Below are 23,438 nucleotides of genomic sequence, written 5' to 3' on the forward strand. Positions count from 1 at the left end.
GAAGCTCGATTCATAAATAAGACGAATTTGAGCAGGATCAATTATAGATTCGTGAACAACCTCGACAGAAGCTTGTGAAATAAGCTCACGAATAATATCGAATATTATTTATATTTAATAATTATAATTTGATATATAACCCATTCTAAAATTCTTTTGTTTGATATTATAATAAAATATAAATTAGATTAGGAGAATAGGAAAAAGATTTAGAGTTTTTTTTAATTACCATTAGATTACTCATATCTTCATCTCATTTACTTCCCATTCTTCCATTTCGTCTTTTCATTTCCGCCTCCTCTTCACAGTAATTTTTTTAGTTCGACTAAAATAGAATTTTTAATGTTTATGCATGTAAAATTATATTATTTCAGCAAATATCAAAAATCAGATTTAACTTTTATTTACATTTATCATAAGTATTTTTTTTTAAAAACCAACAGATTTAACATTTAAATAAATTTGTTTACGAGTATAAAACACTTGTAAATAATTTATAAATCATGACTATTATGCAATTAACCCTTAAAGTGTAAATGATGGTAATATTGGAATAATTTTATTTACACACTAATTGGGGTAATGTCTTTGGGGGTCAGTCGTTTGCTGATACCAACCCCAAAGAACATACCATTAGCGTCAGTTTTACGACCAACGCCAAATGCCAAGCCTTTGGCATCACTAGTCTTAGACATCAGTTGAGTAACCGACGCAAATAGCCAAAACAGATCAAAGCTAATGATATAGGCATTGGGGTCGGTCCTTAACCAAGAACCGACTCCAAAGACCATTTATTGGGGCGAGTCCTTTGCAATGACGTAGGGTCGGTTCTTAGTAAAAGACAGACTCCAATGTCCACTTTTTTATTTATTTAATTTTAGAAAACCAATATAAAACAAAAAGCAATAACATACAACAAAGTAAATTATATATAGGTGAAAATTGTAAATTGTTATATAACAAAACATCGTTGTTTACGCAATGAGTAAACAATTCAGAGCAGTTGCTAATGTATCATGGCAGCAAGGTAGCAGCAAGAGGATATATTGGTTTGTATAACACAAGGTCATAGTTTCGGGTTCAACATGTGTATAAAATGGATAAAATGGATATTTTTTAAGAGCAAATAACCACATGGAGAGCTAGAAAACTCAAGAAAAATAGGAACACATGTATATAAATCTCAGCATGCATCATTGACTGCCAAAAGTAGAGTTAATATGAACAAATTTCAATGTAGGAACAAATTTCAAGCCAAAGAGTAAGAGTTCAGCAATTGATCAACAGCAAGAAGCTAACCTCAAAATCTGTTCTACCTGGAGAGTAAGAACTTGCTATTTCATCACTGTTAAACTCAAATGCTTATCCTCATTTTTACTTCTCAAACATCAGTAGACAGAAAGAAAATAGCATTTATTAAGATTTCGAGCAATGTCGTATATAAGGATTTAGATAGCATATGAGGAACTAGAGCAGCCATGTATCAGTTAACAGCAATGGTAAAATTTCCAAATTCCAGCAGATGAATGGACAAACAACAGATATGATGCATGTAATGATGTCCAAATTTATTCAAATCAAACACTTCCCACTAGCGTTCAACATGAAAATGGGTTGTGAAAAAAGTTCAAAACTTCTCTACCATAGAATACCTGCAAGCCCATGAAAGCTTCAGGAATTTCAGTAAGTTCAAGGTATCAGGAACTATATATTTTGTGCTACAATACTCTGGGAACTCAATATTTAATTTGTAGTTCAAATAGAACTGCATCTCATCGTCCTGACCCTAATGGAACAGAACCCGACAGCTATGTGTATTGCCTGCCTCACTGACAAAATCCTACATCATAAACTTAAAATTGGAAACAATTGTAACAACTACATCAAATTATTCAAGTTCATTTGCATAGTTGTAATCCTAAAACAAATGCATTTTCCAATTAAAGAAAAAGACGATATGCAGGGGAAAAGAAGTGGAAGCACCAATTAGAGAAAGTCATAAGAAGGAAAATTCATTAGCAATGGTGAAAGAAATAAAGACTGGGAAAAGGAGGGGGGAGAAATAACATAGAAGACACATTGATGTCTACAAACAATTTAAGATCGGTCAACCAAAAAACAATGGGTAAAACAACAAATTATCCCGTAAACAAAATTGGACCATCTATAAAATCATAACAAATTATCCGGTAAACAAAATCCAAAAAAAACCTCTCTTCAAGTTAGACAAACAAGTTAGGCCTGGAAGCCTTGTATGTTGTCTTCAACTTCCTAGTTGGTGGCCTAACCTTCTTGAAGACTAAGGGAAACTTGATCTTTGAGTTGTGAAACTGCTTGGTGCTCTCCCTCTTGCACAGCTTAGCTGGGATAGTAGCTGTCTTAATTATCTGGATGCACGGAAACCTGACTCTATGACGAGATGCCATCTCAGTGTACATATCTTCCACTGCTCCATTCAGTGTGGTATCTCTGTACTCCTTGTACATATTATGATACCCAGTACGACTCTGGTATCTTAGCCAAATGCCATAATTCTTGATTTTAGTTGGGTTTTTCTCATAGATCTGCAAGCCATTTTACATACACGGTCAACATCAATAAAAAACATTCATACAGATTAACATTAACAAAATAAAATCCACAGTAGAGGCAAGTTGCATTCACCACTCAGTAAGCAAAAACTATACACATATTTATCCAATAAGCCAAGACACTCAACTAAACCAATATCTTTCAAGCACTATTGAGTATTTAGGTATCCAGATCCAAATAGCTGATAATATGCTTTATTGAAATATTGAAGGCCGCAAACCATAACACATTTTCAAACGCACAAAATCAACAGGAGAATAGAATTACTCAAACAACCTGTGTTTTTCAAGCAATTGCCATAAATAGTTGTTCTAATTGCAAACAATATATGGATTAATATTGAAGGAAATGTAGTTGCCCCAGTGTTCTCCTAAAGCAACAGACAATCACCAAGGAAATATTTGGTAGAAAAACAACACAAGCGTTATTGCTTCGAGGGAACGAGTCAAATGGGAATGAAAAAGATCCACATTGACCAGATAGTGAAGCTTCAGGCACTAGTTCAATTTGACGCTCAAAACAAGCATACGACAGAGATATGATAATGTTGCTTCAAGGGAAGCAGTCTAGTGAGTAGTTCCAAACTGACCAAATAATGAAGCAAACAGTTCAACCTAACTCTCAAAACACAAGCATAAAACTTCAGAAAATAGTTTTGGTTGCAAAACATGAGTTATGCAACAGTAAAAATTTACATTTTGTTAAAACAAAAATAAAAAGTTAACAACATACATGCAAATACAACAAAAAACGAAAGGTTCAAAAATAAATTGTATAGCAAAGTATAGTTGCTCACTTGTTCTCCCAAATCTCTGTAGAATATCAGAGGGGGAAATATCAAAAAGAAAACAACACAACAAATGTTGCTTCAAGGGAAGCAGTCAAGTGAGAATGAGTGGTTTCCATACTGACCAGATAATGAAGCAATTTAATAGTTCAATACATGTCTAGAAAGGCTACGCAAACAAAATCAATTAATCACATGATTAATACAGCTTAAAACATGAAATGTGCCATTAACAATAAAAGATTAGATAAAATATCTACAGCTAAAGAACTAGTATGAACACACATCTACACTACAAAAAAGTTAGGCGGCTAAATATCAAAGAGCAGGTCAGCAAACCGAAAAGTTTGTTTCCACGAACAGCAAAAAAAAAAAAAAAAAAAAAAATACAATTACGCTAGCAGTATTCTATCATAAAAAAAATCTATCAGATCATCAATTGTTCCATTAGAAAACAGATTCTCGTGACTTATACCTCATTGATAGCAAGAACTTGGCCGTTGCTCTTCTTAACCTTCTTAAGTTTCCTAAGGAAATACCTGTTTAAAGAAATGAACGATCAATTACCAAATGCCTCTGAAATACAACACCCAATTCAGTTCCTAAATTGAAAACAAGAAAAAGAGCTTACCAGAACTTGGACTTTGCTCGAACCTCATTAGTGGCCCACAGCTTCATCCGGTAGATCTTGGGATGCTCATCAGCCTCAGTGGGCAAACCTCTTCCAACAACCTGGTATTGGTGAAACTGCATCCAGAAAAGAAATCCATAAACCCAAACCCTATTTCATAATTATTCGATCAAATAAGAGTATTCGTACAAATCCTACCCTGAAAACACCCATCTTCAGAGGTAAGATAGCAAATGGGCTGCGGATTTCTCGAACTGGCTATGGAAGATGATTGATTTTCTTCTTTATATATGAGCGCCGACCAAAACCCTAATTTGGAGGGTAAATTACACCCATGACCGCTGAACTCTTTTCATTTTCACGTCATATCCGCCTAATTTTAAAACATAACATAAAAGCCACTAAACTTTATAACAAATTATATCATGGTCTGGATACCTACATATCCACTCAAACCCGCTTTTAATGGACCGGGCTTGGACATATAAAAAAGGGTTAGTTACATGAATATCATAATTAAGTACAAAATTACAATTAAGTCATATCACCAAACTTAATTCTTAATATGTCATTATTTTCTGTATATTATGATTTTACACCCTATTTTAAAAATTCTAGACTTCAATTTATAAATCATAAACCCTAGAAAATATATTCTAGAGTCCTAGTTTATAAATTTTAATCCTTAAAATATATTAAAAGTACTGATTTTACTAGTTTGACATTATCCAAAATTATGACTTGACATAGTTGTAAATAGTTTCAGAAACATGAATTTCTATGTAATTTTCCCTATCAAAATTGAGAAAATTCATGAAAAATTTATAGTTACATCAAATTTTATTTTAAATTTTATCATTGGAAAAAAATAATTAATTATTCGGAAGAAGGTTAAAAATTGATGATTACCTTTTAGGGGGTATTTGGTTATGTTAAAAGATATTATAGAATGGGAATGAGAATGAGATAATCCTATTCTTAATGTTTGATTTACTAATTTTAATCATGGAATGGGAGTGTGATTCCAATAAATCATGGAATCACCATTCCCCCTATTACCCATGTTTATCAAATTGATTCCTGCGGTTTATTTTCTATTTGTTGGTTTTTTTACACTCCACGTTTTTATCCACTATGTTGTTGATGGAACTAATTTTTTTTTAGAAAATAGTATAATCGTCTTCTTATACTAGCTTCCATATATTTATGAATTTTATATTACTGTGTTTAAAGGTAAGTTGATATGAGCAATATATTTTTAATTAACTTTTTTGTATTACAAATTTTCAATATTCTTGATAATCAAATTGATTTTTATTTTTTGATTTATTTATTATAAATGGCATTTCTTTTTTTAGAAAATAAATGACATTTCTAATTTATTTGTTAAATATATTATTATTATTATGATTTAATAAAGTTTTATCTCGTCTCATTTCGATTCCGATATCGAAATTTGAACCAAACATTTTTGATAATTGGATTCCGATTCCGATTCCGGATCAAACCAAACAAAAGAAATAAATAGTCATTCCGATTCCAATTCCGTAACATTCCGATTTCGATTCCGATTCCGAAATTTGAAACAAACGCTCCCTTAGTTTATGATATTTCTAAAATAAAAATGAAACTATTTAATATACAAATAAGGTGTCTTTTATGGTTACTTTGTTTTTGACAATGTACCATTACTTGGTGTGTTTTCACCATTGGATGATGGATTAGAAAATTAATCCAATGGTGAAAATACACAAAGTAAGACTTACTTTGTTAAAAACAAAATAAGCATAGCCTTTACCTACAAATAAAAATTATCAATTTAATTAAAGTAAAAATGTTATTATCATTATAACATTGGATTAAGCTATTATATATGTCCATACCTATATGCTTTTTATGCATATGTTGTTTTATAATAATATATATGTTCTGCAGCTAGTAATCTATTAGTAATGTGTTGTTATTTTATGGTTTAATACCAGTTTTCTGAACTTGTCCGAAATAGTAGATTGATTCTCTAAATTTTATAAGTATCTCATCAGCTCCCTAAACTTGCTTATTTCATATCACCAGCTCAATAAACTTGTCTATAAAAGTATATTAGCTTCTTGAATTTTGTAAGTGTCTCACCAACTCTCCAAACTTGCTTATTCTGTAACAATTAAATATAAAAACAATAATGCTAACTATCGATCCCCATCCATTTAATCTCTCAAACCAGTTACACTAACTCTTATAATAGGTTGAAAGGTAGGAGGAGAAGCGAAAAAATTACCTCTCGAATAGATGAAGACGTATTTTTAGGATTTAGGTTTAATATGTTTTTGTGTTTGGTTGTTACAGAATAAGCAAGTTTAAGGAGTTGGTGAAACACTTGCAAAGTTCATGAAACTAGTCTACTTTTATGGACAAGTTTAGGGAGTTGGTGAGACACTTGAATTCAGGGAGTCAATCTACTATTTTGGACAAGTTCAGGGAGCTGGTAATGTATTAGGCTTTTATATATATATATATATATATATATAATATAGGGTTAAACTTTACCCCTTTTAATATTATGGTCACTGAACTTCAATTTTTAATGGTATGACCACTGAACTTTACACTTTTTTACAGTGGTGGCCACTCAACGCCTCAAAACGACCGTTGACGGTCTTAAAATAAAAAATTTGAAGAGTTAATGATATTATAAGAAACTTTAATTCTTGAAAATTTTCGTTTTGAGGTTATTTAAGTTTTATTTGGTTAGGGAAGAGAATGAATTTTTAGAAAGACAAAGTTCTGAAAAATGTGATTTTGGAAAATAAAAAATGTGGTTTCATAGTAAATATCGTTCTGAACAATTTTAATTCTTGAATATTTTTATTTAGAGACCGTCAACAGCCGTTTTGAGGAGTTAGTTAAAGTTGAATGGTCACTCATGTTAAAAAGTGTAAAGTTCAATGGTCATACCATTAAGAATTGAAATTCAATGATCACAATATTAAAATGAGTAAAATTCAGTGACCATGATTTATTTAGGTATAGGGTCCGTTTGTTTTCTCTGCTGTTTGCTGTTGCTGTTTGCTGTTTCCCGTTACGGTTTGCTGTTTGCTGTTTGAAAAGGCTGCTGTTTCAAAAAGCAGGGATTCCCTGCTTTTATAAAAAGCTACTTTTCGGCTTCAAAAGGCAAACAGGAGGTGTCTAACCAAACACCTGAAACTCTCCTTTTCAAAGTGAAAAGGCAAATAGGAGGTCGAAAACCAGCTACCAAACACCCCATAGTCATTTTATGTTGTCGAGTGGAGTGGCTCCTTTTAATTGTGTTACTTTTTTTTTATTTCTATTCTTAATATTAATTTTAATTTTTTAATTAAATAATATAATTTTATTTTTTGAGATGGACTTGTGCGGATTGACTTTTGATTGTCAAGTCTGAGCAGCTTAAATTTAGAGCGTATTGGGTTAGCAGTGAGTTGAGTATTTTTATAATGTAAGTCTGTTGAGCCCAACTAAGTCGCCACATGAATAAGTCTATATTCATTGTCATTGATCCACTTTTTTTTTTTAACTTTATTTGTTAACAAGTTAAGTTTTTTTTCTCTCCCTATTTTTTTTCATTTCTATATATCTTTTTTAGGAGAAAAAGTGATTCTCCCTAACTTTTTCTTTTTTTTTTCATTTATTTATATCTTTTTTTAGGAGAAAAAGAGATGAAAAAAAGAAAAATATATCGAGAGACAAAGATATGAAGTTGTGAAAGAAGAATGGATTGATGGGTAAAACGGGGAAAGAGTGAATTTAACTTGTTGAGTAGGTAGTTGAATGTAAAAAGAAATGTGTCAAAGCTAATAGTTGTCATGTATGTAATTTATTGTAAAGTTCGGTGACTTTTCTGTTACGTTTTAAAGTTCAATAACCATAACGTGAAATATATAAAGTTTAGTAGCCATATATATAATTTATCCTTAATTTAGATAGCTATGATAGAATTATTCTATATAAAATTATTTCCAACTTAAGCATCGGAGTGTTCCCGGCCGAACCCAACGACTCCTCACAGGGAAGCATTCCGATGAAGGAAATTCTACAAGATATCAATTGGTGCGATGAAGGTGGAGCTCTAAGATTAATAGAGTTTTTACCTCGAGCATAATGACATCGGAAGGACCAACCCCTTCCACTAGTGGAACCTCTGTTCCACCCTCGACTGAAAATAATAGGACTTTTATTGGGTGCAATACCCTCATAGAAGATGTAAAAGTCCAACCAGCGCATGAATTCTCACTAATTTCTTTCAATGAACAAGTCGTGGAGTCTATTGCATGAGATTTGGGTCTCTCTGCGGCCGAGCGTGTAAGATCGGTGTTGGCAAATCAACTCATAAGAGGAAATACAAATGGCAGACCCCTGGCCCATGACCATGGAGGATAATTTAGAGCTGGGAATAACCAAAGACATTGGGATGACCTAACGAATTTGGGGTCCCGAAGATTTGTATTGAGATCTGACGCCCTTCATTCTTCTTTCCTGGATCTAGGGAGGAGCCATCCCTTCCTAAGCAGTGGTCTGATGCCACATTCACCACAATGAGACTTGTCATTACGCTAATAAGATTGTTCTAGGATCAGCCAAAAGGTTAACTTAATCAGTTTTGTCAAAATATATAAGTTAACCTAATAAACCAAGTCAAAATATATGTTATGATCCAACACCTAAACTTATCTTACTTAGAACTACGCTCTAAATTTCGTACACTCGCTTGAAGACGATTGATAGTAATTTGAAGTTGATTGATAGATGGGCCAATTTGTGTCTCCAGATTTGTCAATTTCTCCCGAAGCTCTCTTACCTCAATTGCACTGGCAAGCAATTATATACCTTCAACCAATCGATCATGTCGTTCCGTTACTTGCTCTAGATGTGCTATATACCTGCTTCTATCGGCATTGAAGCCATTAAGGCGCTTCTATACTGTCTCAAGTGTGGTTCTTACCTCATGAATTCCATTACTATCACCTAAATTTGATGCATTAACAGAACTTGAAGAGGACGATGCTCTTGATTTTCTAGGATAACTGTCATGATAATATTGGGAAGCAGCCGAACCCAATCCAAAAATTTCCCCATCCCCATTAAGCCCTCCAGTAGCCTTGTAGTATGTTTGTAACTCATCAATGGAATCAACAACTTCCTTAGCAATATGTTGAACTTCAACTTGAGTGAGATGTTCATAATTTTTCTAAAAAATAAACAATGAAATATGAATACAGGAAGTATATGAAATAAACCAATATGCAAAATGATACATAAAGATGCTCTTAATTGCAGTAACTATCTGAAATGACAAAATCTGAAATAAACCAAATTGTAAAAAAAAAAAGAAACTAATTGCAGTAAGAAACTAATTACTGTTTGTAGTTTCAAGGCCCTAAGAAATTAAAATCCTCAAAAAAACTATCTGAAATGCCCCAAGAAATGTCCAAATAAACAAAATTAGAGTAACTATCTGAAATGACAAAATCTGAAATAATAATATTTAGTTAGGAAATAATTATTTTATATGTAATTTAATCTTCACGGAAGGAAATAATTATTTATCTAATTAAATAAACTTTTCTAGTTTGAGTACGATTGTGCACATGGTTTGGGTGATATGGAAAGCTAGAAATGCTTGTTTTTTTTACAATGTTATGCCAAACATTCATGTTTCACTTCTATTGCTTTGGACTCAGATCAGGCAGACGGATCTCTTAGGAAAAGGCACGATGTGTAACTCAATTGTCGAAAGGAAAATCCTATGCTCTCTAGCGCTTAGTCCCAGATTACAGAAGACCCTGTGGATCATTCCGGTTAGATGGCAACCCCCGCTTAGTGGCTGGATAAAGGCGAACACGGATGCTTCGGTCGTGAATTCTACTGCTGGTTGTGGGGGAATTTTCAGGGACAACTCTGGTCAGGTGCTCGGAGCTTTCGCATTTCCGACGACCTCTCACTTCGCCCACATTGTGGAATTACAGGCGGCTATAACGGCGGTTTCTTATGCTTTCTCTTGGGGTTGGCGTAGGCTTTGGCTAGAAAGGGATTCGGCGTATGTGGTTACAGTCATGTGATCTCGCACTAGTCGGGTTCCGTGGCAATTCATTGTTGCCTGGTCAGATTGCAAAACAAAATTGCAGGAAATGCAGATTTCGATTTCCCACGCGTATCGAGAGGGAAATCGATTTGCAGATCGACTTGCTAGTTATGGTCAAATCAGGACGGGTGAGTGTTGGTGAGACGCCGCACCCGATTTCTGCCAACTTTTGCTGAAGGATAATGTCTGGGGCACGGCCTCATTCCGGTTTACTTAATTTTGCATCATTCTTTGATTTATTGACTATGTATTTATTTTTTTGTTCTTCTTAATAAAACGGGTTGGAGCATTCACTCTCTCCTCACTTCCAATCAAAAAACTTTGATGTGTCTCATGTAAAAGTTTAAGCATATTTATTTATAATCAAACAATATTGCAATTAACCAATTAAGGTTGTCTATTAAATTTTACCGACTTATATTTTTTTAATTTTTTTTAAATGTACTTATATATTTCTTAATATTTTCTTTTCATTGTAGAAAAAAAAATATAATAATTTCAATTTTGTAGACCTTGTAAAATTGAATTAAGAATCAAAATAGTTTTTAAAGTTGGCAGTTAGAGCACTTTTCGGAAGCCCATGGACCTAAACAGATAAAAGCCGGAGCAAAATCGCCCCATTTAGGACCTGTCTCGTCGAGATAATACCTGTCTCGTTGAGATAGGCCATCATCTCGTCGAGACACTCCTTGTCTCGACGAGACGAGGCGGGGAAAGGCGCACCAGCGTCTTCCCCCTTGCTGAAATGTGCGGATTTGGGCCTAAAAGCCCATTTAAACACTTTTTAAATGTCCCTTTTTACCCTTGAGGCATTAGGGTTTCCTCCCTAACTTTATAAATAGGGAGCTAGTCATAATCCTTGAAGGGGGATTAGCCATTGAATAAATCAGAGAGCCGCTAGGGCTTTCTCTCCTCCACAATGTAGATTTAGCTTTTATTTCAGTTTTATTTTCCTGTTTTCTAGATTAGGTTTATTTTTGTTCTGTTATTTCTTTCAAGAACAATTGATGGGGGAAACGCTTGATCTTCTATTTTGTAATTGGAATCGGCAAACGGGTTCTGGATTTCTTCTCTCTTTCCCTTTTGTCTTTTACCTTTATATTCAATTGAAGCTCTTTTCCATTATTCCTATTGTTATGATTGGTTTGTCTATGAACTGATCCCCATCCAATCTGGGGTGGGGATGAAATTGATTGTATGAATATGTATGATTAGGGATTTAGGGCCTTTGATTGATCAGTTTATGCATGCTTAATGCCTAGATGATGTTAGGAACAAGATTTATGCTAGAATGAGCATTGATAATGATCAACTAGCCTGTTTATGTATATAATGTGCTTAACGCCTGTGAGCCTGACTTAGATAGGATTATAGATAGACGAGAACCTGACCACGAAATTGTCTATACCGAATCTGTATTAACCTGACTTTGCTAGAGACCACTAGGAATGAGGCTTTGTGACTGGGCTACGGCTTTAGTTTTAGGTGTCAATAGACCTAATGCTTTGTATGACCTAGGGTATATGCCTAATCAAGCCGTCACCCGAATGCATGTGAATAGGATAGACGAATATTGATCACGTTTGTCTTTCACTTAGGACAATTACCTTCAAATCACTGGTAAAATATAATTCTGAACTCCCTAAACCCATACATAGGATTTAATCAAAGGATTTCTCAGCCTAGATTGTCCACCTTCTACCTTGTCAATTATTCACTTTATCTTGTTATTGCTTTCAATTTAGTTAATTAGTTATTCCAAACCCAAACCTTTATCCAAACTCTCTAAACAATTAGATCACTCTAGGTAGATTCACTAGTTATAACAAATAGTCTTTGTGGTTCGATCTCGTGCTTAGCACAATATTACTTGTTGCGATAGGATACATTTGTCCTATTAAATGCTATATACTTTACGAGCATCAAAGATGAACCATGTGCATTCAAGCAATAAGAGGCAACCTTCTGGTTTTGTGGAGCTGAAGAAGTAACGTCGATATTAGATACTAAAATATTAGAGCAACGTGCACTCTCACTGCACGCTATATTTACTGTTGTTTCCGTGAAGGATGTTCCTCGAATTCCACTAAATGATACAGCACAGTTACAGTGTAATAGGAGGAGAGCCCTAGATGGAAACACTTGATAAGGTTACTCATGAATTCGAAATGGTGAGTTTGGATGGAGAAACCATTGTTAAGTGCAAAAGCTTGTATTTCGCAAAGGATAATTCGGAGGTTGATGAAGACATTATTATGGTTGCTGCTGATAAGGCTATGGAAGTTTTCAAGGCAATTGCAGCTTATATCTTGGTTAATCCTGATGTGTGAATTTAATTAAATGAAATTTGTGTTTTGAATTGTTTGTTTTATGTTTTTGTTTGAATAATGGGGTGTTAAATTATGGGATTAAATGCCTTAATTTGGCTTTTAAATAAAGTTTACAGTTTGTGTTGGAAATTGATTATTATATAAGTACCATTTTGTTATAAGAAAGTTTTCCAAACAAATTTAATCTTAACCTTTTGAGGAAGTGTTTTGATAGATCAGAGCTCAAGGCAATTGATCTCATTTCTGTTCAGAGTCAATTGATCTTATTTCTGTAATTCATGATTTTATTGTTTTTCATAAAAAAAACACGGTGAAGTACATGATTTCAGACTTTCAATTGAAAAACTTGTCCCATATATATATACTACTAGTTTTAGGAGGGGGAGGGGCTACAAGAAACAAAACGACTAGTATTCATTCCTGGTCTGTCATGGCTAGGAGTGCAAGCTTTGGTTTGACAGGCTCCACTCCGTAAACAATTTTTTCCCTATTCGTGAACAAAGCACCAAGGTCACCAAAACATGAGTCTGGGGTTTATTCTCTTAACAAAGATAGTCTAAAGTGACCAACTTTATGAAAAAGAAAAATCATAGTCAACGGTCAAAATGATAAATATAAGCTGTTAGGATTGAAACTCCAGATATAGACTTAGCTTTGTGTGTTGCCTGCTTTTAGTGGTGAATACATGATTATTCGGTTGGAGGGTCGATTTTATATGTGTGTTTGCAAAAAATTTTTTTTTTTTGCTAAATCGAACCTACTCAATGTTTTTTTTTTGTATATATGTGGTTGTAATTTGAATGGTCAATAACCATTTTTTAAGTATTCATGTACAATTTCTCAAAATTAAGCTAGGTTTCGTTTAAGAGTCCTAACATGTAAAAAAATGGATTTAAGAAAGGCCAAACATGTAAAAAAATTTAAAATTTTTGATTTGAGATGGTCTACCAGACCAAAAAATTAATAATTTGGATTTAAGGAGAACCTAACAGAAATTTGGATTTAGGGAGGCTTAACATGAAAAAAAAAATTAGAAATTTGAATTTAAAGAAACCTAACAAGTCCAAAAAAATATTAGAATTTTGAATTTTGGACAAACCTAACAATTAATGTGCCATTTTGGGGGGCTTATTCAACATCCCGATAAAAAAAAATTGAGACAAAGAGACCGAAACTACCCGGGGTCAAGGTGGTTCCACCGGCCGGAGCAATTTTACCCCTAACGTTGATAAATTAAGTAAATTTGAGAAACAATTCATCAAATTGTACCCTGACCCAAAACGTTATGGACATTTTTGCACCTTAACTCTATAACTAATTTAAAGTCTTTCCCATAAATCTAGTTTTGTCCATTAATAACTGAAGGGATACATAAATTTTTTTTAATTAAACGATACATACTTTAATAAATAATACTTTAATAAATAATGATAAATTATAGATAAATAATAAAAAATTATAATTATAATAAATAATGATAAATTACTGAATGCTGAACTGAACTGAACTTGACTGAATTGAAATGAACTAAACTAAACTGATTGTTACTGAAATTAAGTAATAAAGGACAAGGCATTAGGCATTCAGTTTCAGTTCAGTTTAATAGCGTTCAGTTCAGCATTCAGTTTTAGTAATTTATCATTATTTATATATAATTTATTATTATTTATCTATAATTTATCATTTTTTTAATTATTAGTATTATTTATCTATAATTTTATCATTATCTATAAATTAGATAAAAGTCAAGAAATTATAGTTTACTAAAATATACATAGTTTAATAAAAATTAAAGTATGCATCCATATTTAAAAATTAGAAATTGCATATTTTTTCCCTTCAATTATTAATGGACAAAACTAGATTTATGAGATAGGTTTTACAATTAATTGTAGAGTTAAGGTGCAAAATACCCCTAACATTTTGGGTCAGAAGCAATTTTACCCTCTAATTTCTAAAATAGTGGTATTTTACCCCTAATGTTGGTAGCCAATAGCAATTTTATCCATAATATTAATAATTTGGACCAATTTTAGATACTATTATAAAACACAGATATTTTTGTTCTTTATTCTACACCAATTGCATATCAATTCGTTCTAAAAAGATTTAATGTTTTTATAATTTAATAATAGAATTGAAGATTAATATTTATAAATTCGGTGAATTTTTTGAATTTTTTTTCCAATTCATACAAAATACAATATATTTTTTTTTTATTTTTTTCACATCCGAACATATGTTTGTGATTTGTTAATATTAAAGTGATGCACATGTAAAATGTAAATAACAAGATTTATGACCGAGAAGACAATTTGATTAATTAACCCATATTTGTAATTTTCCCTAATTTTTTTCACAGTAAGATAGTTGAGACATGTTTTTTTTTTTTGTTTTTTTTCAACTTTTATACATTAGCATGTACTGGCTAGTTTTATATATATTTTTAAGGATAAGTACAAAAAAAAATGCATGTGATATACCGGATTTGCGAACTCGGCCCTGTGGTTTTTTTTTTACAAACGGAAGTCTGTGTTACAAACCGTTAGCAAACAGATGGTAAATTGACTAACGATGTTAAAATTCAAAGAGAAAAGAGTTAATTTGGTCCTTATATTTATTTATTTTATAAATTAACCCCCATAATTATCTAATTATCACAAATAAACCCCAAAATCAAAAATAAAAATAAAAAATACCTTCTTCTTCTTCTTCCATTAATTTCTTCTTCTTCCATTAATTTCTTCTTCTTCTTCTTCTTCCATTAATACCTTCTTCTTCTTCTTCTTCTTCTTCTTCTTCTTCTATTTTTTTTCGATTCCAGATTTCCGAAATCGGAAATCTGGAATTTCTAGATTTTTGATTTCGGAAATCTGGAATCGAAAAAAAATAGAAGAAGAGAAGAGAGAGAGAGGAAGAAGAAGAAGAAGAAGGTATTTTTTTATTTTTATTTTTGATTTTGGGGTTTATTTGTGATAATTAAATAATTAGGGGGGTTAATTTATAAAATAAATAAATATAAGGACCAAATTAACTATTTTCTCTTTGAATTTTAACACCGTTAGTCAATTTACCCTCTGTTTGCTAACGGTTTGTAACACAGACCTCCGTTTGTAAAAAAAAAACCCACAGGGCCAAGTTCGCAAATCCGGTATACCACATACATTTTTTTTTGTATTTATCCCATATTTTTATAGATCTAAACTAGAAATGTGTAGCATTTCATTCATTAATAAAATTTTATTATATTAAAGGTTGTTTAATAAAATAAAAAATTGTTATTTCTATATATAATGTATTTAATGGAAATTAAATTCGAGATCTGGTTTCACAAACTCTGCTCGCATTGTTAAGTAGGAGTGTCAAAATGGGTTGATGGGTTATATACGTATCGTGTGGATTTACTCTAATAATCTTTTAAAGGTCAATATTATTAAAGATAAAACTAAATTGAATATCAAATAGAAGCTTGACTTGATAAAATTTTGACTCCATAAAAGCCTATGAAATTAAATAAAAACAAATCTAATTTAAATTAAAAATACAAATTACATACAAACACAAATTTATATATAATTTAAAGCCTATGAAATTAAATACAAATTTTCATATGAATAAAAACTCTTAACTTTTTATTACAATTAAGAGTTAAGGTGCAAAATTATCCTAACGTTTTGGGTCATGAGTAATTTTATCCCTAACGTCTAAAATGATGCAATTTTATCCCTAACATTGATAAATTAGGTAAATTTGAGAAATAATTCATAATATGGATGTAATTCCTAATTTTTAAATATGCATGCATACTTTAATTTTATATTTTTTATTAAACGATATATACTTTAATAAACTACAATTTCTTGACTTTTATCTAATTTATAAATAATGATAAACTATAAATAAATAATAGTAATAATAAATAATATTAAATTATAAATAATAATAATAATAAATTATATATGAATAATTATAATTGTAATAAATAATGATAAATTACTGAATGCTGAATTGAACTAAATTAAACTGAATTGAACTGAACTGGTTGTTATTGAAATTAAGTAATAAAAAACAGGGCCTAACTAAATGAATTAAAAATAACAATTATCCATTTTAATCATTGAATCTGTTTAATCTATTACATAATAAATCAAGGCTCGGATGTGTTTACGGGTGCTGACCTATTTGGGATGCCCTGGTGCCACCGGTCCTGTTATCCGCTTCTAATTAAAAAAAAACTAAAAAAATTGGTAAAATCCATCAAATTGAAGAGCGCCTAATAATATGCATAATTAATTTAATTTAATTCAAATTGAAGTTTGGGTATTATTGAATTGACAATCATGATTCATCTTTATTTTAGGCATCTCATTCATATCTTTGATATCTGCAACCAATTTCCCTTGGTGTTGCTTAACGAGTTCCCTACCAAACCTCACCATAAAGTCAAATAAAGAGTTGCTTTTGTTGATATATTTCTTAAAAATGCGTGGTTGGTCTCTACCCGTTGGCTACCCGACATGTTCGCTGAGAAAACATGATTAACATATGCTGGAATCCACTTGGACCGGATTTTATAGATATTTACTAACCACTCGTTATTGTTTAATCCATCTTCCGCGACAAGTTCCTCCCACTTCAGATCAAACTCTTCAGGACTCTCTGAATTCCATATGCAATTATGAAACTTCCCCTCATGTGTTGCATATTTCCTTGCACCAATTTTTTCTGAAAATTTTGACACAATATGCCAAATACAATACCTGTAGATAATGTAACAAGAATTATATTCATTAAGTTCCTAACTATACACGATATATATTAAATTAAGTTCCTAACTGTACACGGTATGAAATTGTCAAGAACGTCTATTAGCATGATGAGTTTCCATCTACGTTAATAGGTTGTACATAAAACACATTTACTAATAATTCTAATATCATTTTGCTTCATTTTATACTAATAGCATGTTAGGCTATACATAAAACACATTTGCTGCATTTTTGTCTATAACATTTTGCTGCATCTTTTACTAATAGCATGTTGAGTTTCCATCTATGTTCATTACACCCATCAGCAAAATTTAAAAAGAGTATTGTACATAAAACACAAACACAAGCTTTAAGAAAAATTAAAAGTACTTTCATAATTTAAAAGTACAGCAAAGTGGATACTAAAATGATAGTAGCCTAAATTTTATAAATCTCCAATCATTGTCTTCATATAATTTTGTCTCACATTTCAACAAGTTGAGAATTCTATGGATTCAAATAATATATAAACCAAATGTAAGTAATAGATAAAAAAGAACCTGTGGAAGGTATTTGGTAAGGTTGTCGATATGGCACTTGTCATTGCTGGGTCTTAGTAATTATCATTTTTGGCGCATCACCAGGCATAGCTTCCAAAAATTGTTTAAATAACCACACAAAATTATCAGAATGTTCCCCATTCAATAAAGCACAAGCAAAAATGATAGTTTGTCTGTGATTGTTGACCCCTAAAATAGGCGCAAATATCATCCTGTACCGATTGGTGTTGTACGTAGTGTCAAAAATGACAACATCATTATAAAATCTGTAACTCCGTCTCATCGTTGCATCAGCCCAAAAACAACGTGTAATTTCTTTTATCATCATCCGCATCAATCTTGAAATAAAATGAAGGGTTTTTTGCCACCTCTAATTCAAAATATTCATGCAACATATCTCCATCGCGTCCTTTTAACTTCAACCGCTTCTTTGTTTCATGATTATGCAAATCCTTCTGTGTGCATCTGAGATTTTCCATCCCCCCTGCTTGTACCTGGAGAAAATTATATTGTTGATGCGTAGGTATATTCATTGTCGACAGTTGTTCATTCAATGATTTTGCAACATATGAAACTTGGCGATGAGACCGTAGGAATGGTGTTTTTTATGGGGTTAGTAACGCGTGATTGTGATCCTCGTTAAATATTTTCACCATAAAAAAATGTTTTTTTTATTTCTCACGACTACCAATTTAGCACTACAACCAACTTTGTATTGACCTCGACGCCTTTTGACATCAACATCACTAAACTTTTTGGATTTTCCTTCCTTTGAACATACATATTCTTTCCTAATAATTTCTCTGGTGCTCTTTTTAATCTTCGATGAAGACATTCGAACACTAAATCCAACCTTTTTGGCATAAGCATTATAGAATTATAAACATCCTCGAGTGTTTCAAATTCTTTTCCTTTTCTTGGCTTAAGTTGATCAGTTATAATTTCGTTGTCAGGATTTTGTTCTCCGTCAGACTCTTCGTTATTCATAGTATTACTGCTCAAATCATGAATTTGAAATGCAGAATCATTATCATCTTCCATCTCTGTATAACGAAAAAAAAAACCCAGACAAATGATTTGATCTTAATAAAACAAGAAATCAAATGCTTATTGATTTCAATAACAGACAATATATCAAACGATAAACATATCCACAAATAAATTTATGAATTGCAGAAGAAGCATTAAATTTTGAATTGCAGAAAAGGCAAGAAATCAATAAAATACAGAACCAGCAATAAGTTTAGAGCAATCAGACATAGAAAACATATAGAATCGGCAATTGCTTCTCACTGATTTCTGGCTAGAGTCTGTAAGCAATAAAGTTTGAGCAATTGACATAAAAAATTGATAAAATGCAGAACCAGCAATAAATTTAAAACAATCGACATAGAAAAAATATAGAATCCGCAATTGCTTCTCACCGATTTCTAGCCGGAGTTTGTGAGCAATAAACTTTTAGCAATTGACAATCAAAAATCGATAAAATGCAGAACCAACAGTAAATTTAAAGCAATCGACATAGAAAAAATACAGAGTCAGCAATTGCTTCTCACCGTTTTCTAGCCGGAGTCTGTGAGCAATAAATTTTTAGCAATTGACATAAAAAAATCGATAAAATGCAGAACCAACAGTAAATTTAGAGTAATAGACATAGAAAAAATACAGAGTCAGCAATTGCTTCTCACCGTTTTCTGGCCGGAGTCCGTGAGCAATAATTTTTGAACAATTTGTTGAAACACCTTTCCATAAGATTTTGATTTGACAAAATCATCCATGATTACGGGACAATTAAATTTAAGTGCTTTGATTTAAATTGTACTAATCCGTTTGTTCAATATTGAGTATAAATATAAATACAAAAAGATATAAAAAGTAAGACAAGACATATTCAACATGAGATCAAAGAACTGAAGTCCGAAGTCCAAGTTATTCAACAAAGCTGAGTAGAATGGAACTCAGCATAGAATAACAGAAGTTTGAAGAACCAACAAAGCTGAGTGGAATGAACTCAGCATCAGAAGTCTTCTTCAAGATTGTCTTGCAGAACAAAGCTGACTAAACGAGAACTCAGCATAGAAGCTGACAACAGAATAGAAGCTGAGTAATCTTCAGGACAGCATGAAAGATTCGTTAGCTAGAAGACAAATCCGACAACTGTCTGCACCAATAATAGAAATCTCGGAATTACGCAAAAGCCAAATTCAAAGATGAATGGGTCAACTGTCTGTGGCTAAAAGACAACTGCCCCAAAAAGACAACGTCTGCAGGAAGAAGACAAGCCTGAAGTCTGAAGAAGTCAGAGAACAGGATTGGCCTGCAAAACCTGAAGCTGACCAGAAGATGTCTCCTAAAAGAGCCGTTTTGGACTTAACGGCTAAATCATTTCAAATGATCCAATCTTCAGAAATTCATCTATAAAAGGACAATGATAGTTCTTGGATCATTTGCCGAAGTACAAAAAGAAAAACACAAGAGAGAAAAATACAAGTTCAAAAGCACTTAAAAACAAGAAAAAGATCTTACACCCATTTTCTATTCCTGTGTAAATGCTAGATTGATTGTCTATAATCATCTAAGGTGTTCTTCTTTTGAAAGAGAACAAATTGTATCAATTGAGATATCGAGAGTGTTGTGCTGAGTGTTTGGCTGTAAACATTCAGTGGTAGAGAAATCTAAGTACCGGGTTGTGGTGCTTAGTAGGAGTTGAGTAGAAGAATAGAGGACGGTACTCTTGCATATTCAACTGCCTTGTAAACGGGTTGTGCTCTACCTTTAAAGAGCTCAGTATTGGATTCCAAAAGCCCGGAGGGATTCTGGGGACTGGACATAGGCAGAGAGGCCGAACCAGGATAAGTGATACTGAGTAATTTCTAACTCTCTCTTTATATATGTGCTTGTGTTGATTGTTAAATTTACTCAGCTTATAAACTGTTAAAAGCTGACACTGAGTAAATTTGGAGTGCTGAGTTGGAAACTGACCACGCAAGTGTCAATTCCCATCTCTCAAGTAAAACAGTCTTAGTTAGCATCTGACTAAAGCTGTCTTATGCTAATCTCGCCCAAGCTGACCAAAGCTGAGTTGATCAACTTATTGAAATAACTAAGTCAGCAAGACTAATTAGCGAAAAAGTTATATTAGTTCCTAACCCCCCCTTGGAACTAATCACACGGGACCAACACAATTGACGTTAAAAAATCCATAAAGTGCAGAACCATCAATAAATTTAGAGTAATCGACTTACAAAAAATACAGAGTCGGCAATTGCTTCTCACCGATTTCTGGTCGGAGTCTGTGAGCAATCAATTTTGAGCAATTGACATAAAAAAATAAATAAAATGCAGAACCAGTAGTAAATTTAGAGCAATCAGAGAAAATACAGAATCTTCAATTGCACCTCAAGCCTGGCCGGAGTCGTGAAATTATGAGCAATTGACAATAAGAAATCTATAAAAGGTAGAAACAACAATAAAATTTGAGTAATCGAATGCTTCTCACCAATTTATGTGGCTGGAGTTTTGAACGATTTAATGGAAGGAGGAGAGAGAGAGCCGTGAGGTTTAAGAGAGAGAGAGAGGATTGTAAACGGTAAATCGTGAATCGTATAAGAGAAGGAGAGGATTTTAATTTAATTGAATTGGTTTAATACAGTAATTCTAATATTGTTCGAGATGAACGAGAACGAAGACATCTCAGAAATGAACTCAAGATTCACAAACATCATAAATGAGCTCAAAAGACTTGGAAAGAATTTCACTGAAGAGGAACAGGTGAAGAAAATCTTGAGAAGTCTGCCCAAGAGCTGGCAAGGAAAGAAAACAGCTGTAGAAGAAGCTCAGGACTTAACTACCTACAAATATAATGAGCTGATCGGATCCTTGCTGACCCATGAGATCTCTATGAAAATTTTTGAAGCTAAAGAAAAATCCGAAGATAAGAAACAGAAATCACTGGTAATGAAAGCTGACTCCACAGAAGCTGAGTCAACTGATGATGAGGAAATGGCTATGTTCACTAGAAAGATGAAAAAGCTGTTCAGAAAAAATGACAGAAACAGCAAACGACCGTACAAAAGAGGTGATAGGTATAAAGCTGAGTCCAGTGACAACAGATATAAGAAAGACAGCTTCAAACCTATCACTTGCTTCGAGTGTCACCAAACTGGGCATATTAAGTCAAGCTGCCCTAATCTGAAGAAAGAAAAGAAGGGAAGCAAAAAGGAAATGGTGGCCACATGGAGCGACGGTGATGAGTCAACCTCATCTGAAGCTGAGCAAAATGAAACTGCCAATATATGCTTCATGGCAGATGATGGAGCTGACCATTCTCAATCTGAGCAAGCTGACCTCTCTGATGAAACTGACCAGGAGGAACACAATAATGAGGTAACATCTCTACTCTTGCTTAGAAATGAAATGGTAAATGCCCTGAGTGATTTATATAAGCTAACTAAGAAATGCAATAAGAAAATAAAATCACTCAGCAGGCGATGTGACGAGATTGAAGAGGTCAAGCTGAATGACCTCCGATATCTCCTCCAAGACAACTCAGATTTATATACCAACATGCAAATAATGCATAAGTTTGTCACGGAGGTCCAATCTGAGTCAAAGAAACTAAGAAAGGACGTTACAACCTTACAGAGTCAAGTAAAAGGCCCAAATAGAAATAAACCCCATGCTGAGTACGCAAGTACTAATCAGCATAAACAGTTCACTAAGTGTGACTGTTGCGGAAAAAGGGGACACACGAAAGATGTGTGTTGGTTCAACAAGCGGAGTGTCCAATGTGACTTATGCGGAAGAAAAGGACATACCACTAAGGTATGTTGGCATGCTCAGCATAACAATGCTAACCACACTCAGCATCACCCTCAAAGGGTAACTTATTGTGACTTTTGTGGTAAACAAGGCCACACTATAAAAGTATGCCGTCACAAATTAAAATATGACTTTGCACCTATTTATGCTAACAAACGAGGACCCAAAAAGAATTGGGTACCTAAAGATGAATAGTCTAAAATGCAGGTCAGCTTGACATGCGTGGAGAAGTCAAAACTTTGGTACATAGACAGCGCATGCTCAAGGCACATGACGGGTGATGAAACACAATTCTTCACACTAAAGCTTAAACGAGGTGGAAGTGTAAGCTTTGGAGACAATAAGAAGGGTAAGATAGTCGGCTCAGGTACTATTGGAGGTAATCCAACTATTGAGTCAGTCTCCTTAGTTAAAGATCTCAAATACAATCTACTGAGTGTAGCTCAGCTTTGCAAGAGCGGCAGAAAGGTTGTGTTTGATGATACTAAGTGTCAAATACTCGAGGGGAATACAAATGAATTAATTCTAACTGCCCCTCGTGTAGAAAATGTATACATGCTAAGTTTAGAAAAACAGTTTTCTAAAAACATATGCTTAGTGTCTAAAGAGGATAACTCCTGGCTATGGCATAGAAGACTTGGGCATGTGAGCATGGACCTTCCTGCCAAATTAGCTAGAAAGCAATTAGTTGAGGGATTGCCCAAACTTAAATTTGAAAAGGATCAATTATGTAAAGCTTGTCAGCAAGGCAAACAAACTAAGAAGTCATTTCAAAGTAAAAATATTGTCTCAACCAAGAGACCATTGGAATTACTACACTTGGATCTTTTCGGACCTATCCAGCCACTCAGCTT

At 33.0% G+C, this 23,438-nt stretch overlaps 1 protein-coding gene across 1 annotated transcript; it reads right to left on the reverse strand.

Annotated features, from left to right (window-relative positions):
• Window positions 1-1,986: 1,986 nt before the first annotated feature.
• On the reverse strand, window positions 1,987-4,360 carry LOC136231023 (large ribosomal subunit protein eL20y). Its single transcript, XM_066020251.1, has 4 exons — window positions 4,209-4,360; window positions 4,011-4,126; window positions 3,855-3,918; window positions 1,987-2,564 (listed from the first exon to the last, which is right to left on the reverse strand). The coding sequence occupies exons 1-4, from the start codon at window positions 4,221-4,223 to the stop codon at window positions 2,223-2,225; spliced, it is 537 nt and encodes a 178-aa protein (XP_065876323.1). The 5' UTR covers window positions 4,224-4,360; the 3' UTR covers window positions 1,987-2,222.
• Window positions 4,361-23,438: the final 19,078 nt, after the last annotated feature.

The sequence above is a fragment of the Euphorbia lathyris genome, chromosome 5 (genome assembly GCF_963576675.1).
Source record: "Euphorbia lathyris chromosome 5, ddEupLath1.1, whole genome shotgun sequence".
Classification (NCBI taxonomy): Eukaryota; Viridiplantae; Streptophyta; class Magnoliopsida; order Malpighiales; family Euphorbiaceae; genus Euphorbia; species Euphorbia lathyris.

Excerpts from the sequence above, each read along its gene's own strand:
- LOC136231023 (XM_066020251.1), bottom strand. Across the intron at positions 3,919-4,010 it reads CGAGCAAAGTCCAAGTTCTG|GTATTTCCTTAGGAAACTTA; the intron begins GTAAGCTCTTTT and ends TTCTTTAAACAG. Across the intron at positions 2,565-3,854 it reads AAGTTCTTGCTATCAATGAG|ATCTATGAGAAAAACCCAAC; the intron begins GTATAAGTCACG and ends AATGGCTTGCAG.